This window comes from Dacryopinax primogenitus (genome assembly GCF_000292625.1).
Source record: "Dacryopinax primogenitus strain DJM-731 SS1 chromosome Unknown DACRYscaffold_13, whole genome shotgun sequence".
NCBI classification, from domain to species: Eukaryota; Fungi; Basidiomycota; class Dacrymycetes; order Dacrymycetales; family Dacrymycetaceae; genus Dacryopinax; species Dacryopinax primogenitus.
In genome coordinates, this window is record NW_024467210.1 from 41,783 (window position 1) to 48,302 (window position 6,520).

Consider the following 6,520-nt stretch of genomic DNA (forward strand, 5'->3'; position numbering starts at 1 on the left):
AAGCTGTCATAAGCTGTCGAGCTGCTGAGTCAGCTCTAGGACCTGTGCTTGAAGAATAGAAATGGGATCAGGGAATTCTTCTGCTTGTTCCATAATGGTGGATATGGAATAAGGCAGGTGTTGGGTGTGTGTGGTAAGAGTAAAGGCAGGTAAGAGTAGAGGTGGAGTGGTGAAGCAGAGGTTGTCACTTGGAGACTTGGTCTTCTGTTAGGGCAACACAGGCTGACTAAGTCTGCTCACCTAAGAGTGCCAAGAGTCTAAGCAGGCAACAAGGAAGTGGAGTAGACCTGATGACTAAGACCTATCTACAGTATAGGTACCTGTGGATGATCCTAAGAGACCAAGTCTGAAGAGACAGTCCCAGGCAGAGTAGGCCTTATATTTATACCTCTGTGGTGGAACCTGCTAGAACATCTTGCTTACTCAGGCTAGTCAGGTGATCAGGTCATATGACCAAGGATGAGGTCATATGAGGTCATGCACAGCCATGCACAGCAGGTCACCTGACCATCCAATCCTTCCAGCAGGTTCCAGCACATGCCAAGGTATACCAGCTACTTCCATGTCATAAAGGCTTAGTCATGTCTCTTGACCAAGCAATGAGCTGGTGCCCTGAGACAAGGTATGGCTTGATGCCAAAGACATCAAAACAAAATGACCAGCAAAGAAATTGGACAACAAATGGTTTGGACCATTCATGATCACATGTAAAATCAACAACAATGCATACAAGATCAAACTTCCTGATTTGTGGTGACTACACCCAGTATTCAATGTTTCCAAATTATGACGCTATTGTGACAGTGACATACCTGGATGTAAAGAAACACCACCTCTGCCACCTGAACTGGACACAGATGGTGAAAATGTTTGGGAAGTTGAATGGATTGAGGACAGTCATCTATGAAAGAATGGCTGATTCAAATACCTTGTCAAATGGAAATGCTACTCAAACATGGAAAACACATGGGAACCACCCAGCATGACAACCAATCTGTGATTTTCACCAATGATGCCCAGAGGCACCAAAATGAATTGCATGTATGGATTTCAATCAGCTACAATTCTGACAACTTGAAAACTACACTGAAACAAACCAAGTCCTCTTTGACTGGATGGATGGATGATGCCCTGGTTGATCACACAACATGTCATTGCAGACAACATCCCTTAAGAAGGGGGTGATGTCAGGGGACATCCCTAAAATCAATTGCAGACAGCTGCAATCAACAATGATCAGAGCACAGTCACATGGCATGACACCCCAAACAACAGCTGATACTACAATCACCTGACTCCAGGAAGGACAGATCCCAGAATGTGAGATGTCAGTCACAGATCATGTGGGACTGACCAGACAAGTGCCTGCCCTAAGCAAGCTGTATAGTCAGCCACCAGCTATGCTTCCTTTTACTTCCATACCTAGACATATATAGAACCCTAGGTATAGCCCCTGCAGCTCTTTGGAGCTAATCTCTTAGGAACCCCATGGTCCAAGGTCATTAGGTTCTAAACACAAAGCTTCCAAATGTGCACACAACACACACACAATTGTGCCTGATCACCACTTACTCTATAAACCCTTGTCAATCACTCTGTTTGTGAACAAACATTGAGGTATTGATTGATGTATGACTCACTACTCTCCAATTTGCTTGTTGCCAGGTATTCAATCATCAATGATTGTTGGATCATGTTGCCCTCACAGGGGCCCTCTACTTCTTCTTCCTACAGATATCCATCATCATGTCCCACTTGCTATAGGGACTGCAGTAGAAACAGGCTTTGATGTTCTCCATAGAGAACACTGTGGAGAGTTTGGGGTCAAGAGGGTGATAGAGGACACTGGGCTGATCTTCATAGCACTGGCTGATATCCTTGGCAAATCAGTCATAGAGCATAAGTGTCAGGGAACACATTGTTTTGGAGTCTTGTACCCCCTGTTACATGTCCTATCCCTGCTTCTCCTTGCTTCCAGGCCTACTCAAAGTGATCCATGAGGCCTGTGCAGGGTTGTATCATGGGTGCTATGTGGATTTCCTGTCAGGGGACTCCAAGTTTCAACTGCATGTTCAGAACATTCAAGCTTGATTTGATCCACTTGGTGACTATCAGACTTTGACAACACAGGCTAGGGTCTCCACACTGAGCCAGCTCCAAATACCTGACACAAGGACTGATGGATGCTGACTTGCATGAATCAGTAAAGCCAGCCCTAATCAAGGTATATTTTTTATTATACTTCCATGTGCACAGACCATGCCCTATGAGTATATAAGCAGTAGTAGGGTAGTACTACTCTCCTTAGATCTCATCTCTGAGGAATCTCCACAGTCTTGTAGAGATAGGCCTAGTCATCTCATCTCATTGAAACTCTTCCTGAACTCCCCTGATTTCTACTTTCCTGTCTGAATCCTCTTGAGTCTACTCCAACATCCACCAATACCCCTGTCAATATAGGGTGTTCAGTCTTACTATTGATCTCATCATCTTGTTGGGTTATAGTCAGCAGCCTTGCTTGCTGCCCCCTCACATTTCCATTGTGCACAGTCTTGTGGCCCTGCACAGGTTTCATGGTGGTTCCTACCACCTCTGGCTTTTCTTACCTCTGTTCTTGGTGTTCCACAATGCCTGTACCCATGCTTACTCCTGGCAGCTGTTCCTACTAAGGCCCATTAGCCTTATGCCATGGGAGTATTTACACAGAGCCTTTAAGGCCTCTTTCTCCTCAGATCTGGTCTCTGAGGATTCTCCACCACTGTAATTCTTTAGGCACTTAATCAAGACACTCTCTATCAACTCTACTCCCTCCCTACAACACCCTCCTTGCCCCCCATCTCTTGCTTCTAGCCCCCACAGTAGCCTTGTTATTGTGGTGTGCCCTCACAATAAGGTGCTCAAGATTGGAGAAACTTTGTTTTGCTGTAGGTAGCTAGTAAATGAAACAATGAAGATATATATATAGAAAAGATCTACCTACAGCACTAGGCTCTCTTGGTACTGCTGGCCTTCTGCAGGCCAGCACCTTTGAACCAGTTATCTTCAAATCCCAGATCTCCATCAGGAAATGCATTGTGTTGGGGTCTTGTACCCCTTATCACATGTCCTATCCCTCCTTTTCCTTGCTTCCAGGCCTTATGAAAGTGATCCATGAGGCCTGTGCAGAGTTGTATCATGAGTTATGGCATGGGTGCTGTGTGAATTTCCACCATGCACAGCTTTGTGGCCCTGTGTCAGGGTACACCATTGAGCAGAGGCAGAACACAAAGGTTTCAGGCAAAGCTGCAACCTATCTGGGGACCTGACTGCCAAATAATCACTAATCATCCAATAGCTTGACATCAGACCTCTCAGTGGTCCTCAAATATCTGCTTCAGGATCTCTCATGGTATTGGCCATATCAGCCACAGGGAATAGTGAGGGTGGTATGGGAAGAGGGTTGTGTACTCTACACCTCACAATGAGGCATCAGGAGAAGGTCTGCTGGAGGGGGAGTTGACAGTGGTAGCCCATACTTTGTAGTAGGTAGCACTAGTTAAAACCAGGCCTAATCAAATCATTGCCTCCTAAGGTAGAGCCACTCAAATGCTAATCTGAAAGGTCTTGTGTGAGCTCTGAAGCTGGATGCAGCAATCCAAAGGGTGTCTGAATAAGAGAGAGAGGGGAACAAGTCAAATGAGATGAACAAGGTGAACAAGGGGTCTTTGAAGGTCAAGAGGTTGAACCAAGGCTCAGATCAGTCTTATAGGGAGCTAGAATAAAAAGTGACTGTAGAGTATAGCAGTAGTATTAGTTGTAAGGTATAGGATCACCCATCTTGAATGAGTGAGGTAGAGGCTAAGTGAGAGAGGAGTCTGAGTGTCCCTATTGGAAGTATCTGAATCCTCCTATATATGTTCAGAGTGGTTTGGACCTTCAGACTACTACTAATCTATGTCTATCCTACATTACCTAATGCTATGTATAGAGTCCACTTCTTGCTTCCAATAGTCCAGTCTGGCTGAGTTTGAGATGTCATTCAAAGAGGTGTTCAAAGGTCAGATTTGAGCTCGAAACTTGAATGTGTAGCACAGTGGATAGTCCTGATAACATTGACAATTGACCATGCTTGGCATGTTGTAAGAGCATCATGGCCAACCCTGAAGGCATCCACAATCAACTGCACACTCTCAACACCCTCCTCTCAGCATATCACAAGCATATTCATCAGATGGACTTGAACCTCTTTCAAGCATGTCAGAATGTGCAAGCTGCTCAGGAACACACTGCCCATCTCAATGCCACCCTGCAGGAGTTGCACAATCATGAGCAGCACCTGAAGCATGTCCTGTGCCAGAAATCAGGATTGACCCTCCCTGCAGCCCTGATCCTACCATGTGTGCTGCATATTTGTATTTTGAGTTTGGATTTGATATTCAAATGACTCTTTGAATGACATGCCAAGCCAGGCCAGAATGGACTATTGGAAGGGAGAGTGGACCCTATACACAGTCTTATAGGTACTATGGTTTAGGAATAGATTAGGTAGTTAGTCCAAAAGTCTGAACTGCTCCAAACATATATAGGAGGATTCAAGTCCTTTGGATAGGAATGCTCCTTTGGCCCTCTTTCCCTCACTACACTACACTTAATACTATACCTCTACTCTTCAGTCAATTATTAACTTTACTCTTTGATCTTCATATTCCAACTGTTGATTTCAATCTCTGAACTGCACAGACAACACTCCTTATTAGCCTTTTGAGTCCTCTAGGCAACCCTTCCATTTTGGATTCTCATTGGATTGCTTGTGCCTTAGGCAGGCATTGGCTTTGCTCTTGCCTGGGGTTTAGGAATGCATATCAAACCCTCAAACTGACCTTTGGACTGCTCTCTCCTTTGAGTCTGCCACTACTAAATGTCAGAACTACTACTATCTAGGCTCAAGCCACTACAGTCAACTCCCCCTCCAGCAGACTTACTCCTGATGCCTCATTGGGAGGTGTAGAGTACAGATGATGGAAGAGGACAATGAGGATGATGAGCACAACAATTCCTTCCATGATGACCTTTACCACTAAAGCATACCAACAATATGTGCATATATATTGTAATGTTTTTTTTTCTGCTTGCAAAGTTTCACACTTGCATAGCATTAGGTAATAGTATCCTTACAGCCAGTCTTCACTGTCTGTACTAATCTATTTGTTGTCAGATCATGTATTCCACCACCAATTCAAGGCTGTTTAACCCTAAAAAAATGCTCATTTGGAATGGTATGTTTAGTGTACTATCTGGGGTCAAGGTATCTGGGTGTAGTCTGTTGCATGTGTATTTATACACTGACAGCATGTTCTGGTAACACTTCAGATTAGACCAAGTCCCTGAACTAGTTGATCACTGTTTCAGGACAAATCTGATGGGTCCATTGAAAAACAAGTGGCAATTGACCTGGGGGAAGTGCATCCTATCCTATATACTGAAAGCAATCTGAAGAAGCTGGGGGCAAAACCACACACAAAAAGCATGTGGTTCACATGGCACCATGTGCCAGTAAGGAAGTAGATCCGGACCCTAAGTCCAAAATTGGAAGTGGAACTAAATCTGCTTCCACTGCAGCAATGCAGGTCCCTATGAGGCTGAGGGTTACTTAACCCTGGCCCTTTTTAAACCCTACCTCTAACCCATATCCCCAAATATTCATCATATAATATATTAAATACATGCATGCAAGGTATAGCATGCATGAGGTATAATGACTATAGAGCTACATAGACTGAACAAAAGACTTACAACCCTAACCAAATAGGTATTCTGGACCTTTACTATATAAAGCACTCACAGCAACCAGACACAGGAGATGGGAGATGGGAGATGGGGGATGGGAGACAGGAGATGGGAGATGGGAGACAGGAGATGGGAGATGGGAGATGGGAGATGGGAGATGGGAGATGGGAGATGAGAGATGGGAGATGGGAGATGGGAGATGAGAGGCGGGAGGCAGGAGATGGGAGGCGGGAGACGGGAGATGGAACCTGTCGCTCTGCAGCGCTGTAAAGTCCGCTAAACGAGAGTCCGAGCTTGCCGGGCATCACCCGGGGCATGGAGATATCATACTGCCCCCCGTAGGAACGTGGGAGGCTGCACACGACTCTAGAGCAGCTCCAACCCCTCTATCACCCCGTTCCAAGCCGAGGAGCGCACTCCCAGCGGATCGAACGTCTGCCTACAAGACGTTCAGTACCGAGTAGAGGACAAAGAAGGGAAAGGACGCACCCGAGAGCTTCGTCTACAGTTTCCGCAGCCCGCTCGTACTTGTCTTCAGAATAGACAACGACGAGTGTGGTATGGCCCCCACTGACACGCAGCGTGAGATGCGGGAATGGTGGCAGCACAGGCTCGGTAAGTGTGACCGTGCGCGGGTGTGCTGTCTACGCATCTCAGCCTCCACGCCTGCGGCTAGATTGAACACGCACCATATGGTTCACCCCGATGAGCGGTTTCCTATGCACAGCAGCAAGCGTCCTTGCGACGTACATCC

The 6,520-nt window shown here is 45.9% G+C and overlaps 1 protein-coding gene across 1 annotated transcript; it reads right to left on the bottom strand.

The window, feature by feature from the left end:
• Window positions 1–6,132: 6,132 nt before the first annotated feature.
• Window positions 6,133–6,503, bottom strand: DACRYDRAFT_108919 (uncharacterized protein; the record flags this gene model as incomplete). Its single annotated transcript, XM_040768762.1, has 3 exons — window positions 6,133–6,205; window positions 6,256–6,410; window positions 6,456–6,503. Coding segments are annotated over 3 exons (276 nt in total), but the record flags the coding sequence as incomplete, so codon positions are not given.
• Window positions 6,504–6,520: the final 17 nt, after the last annotated feature.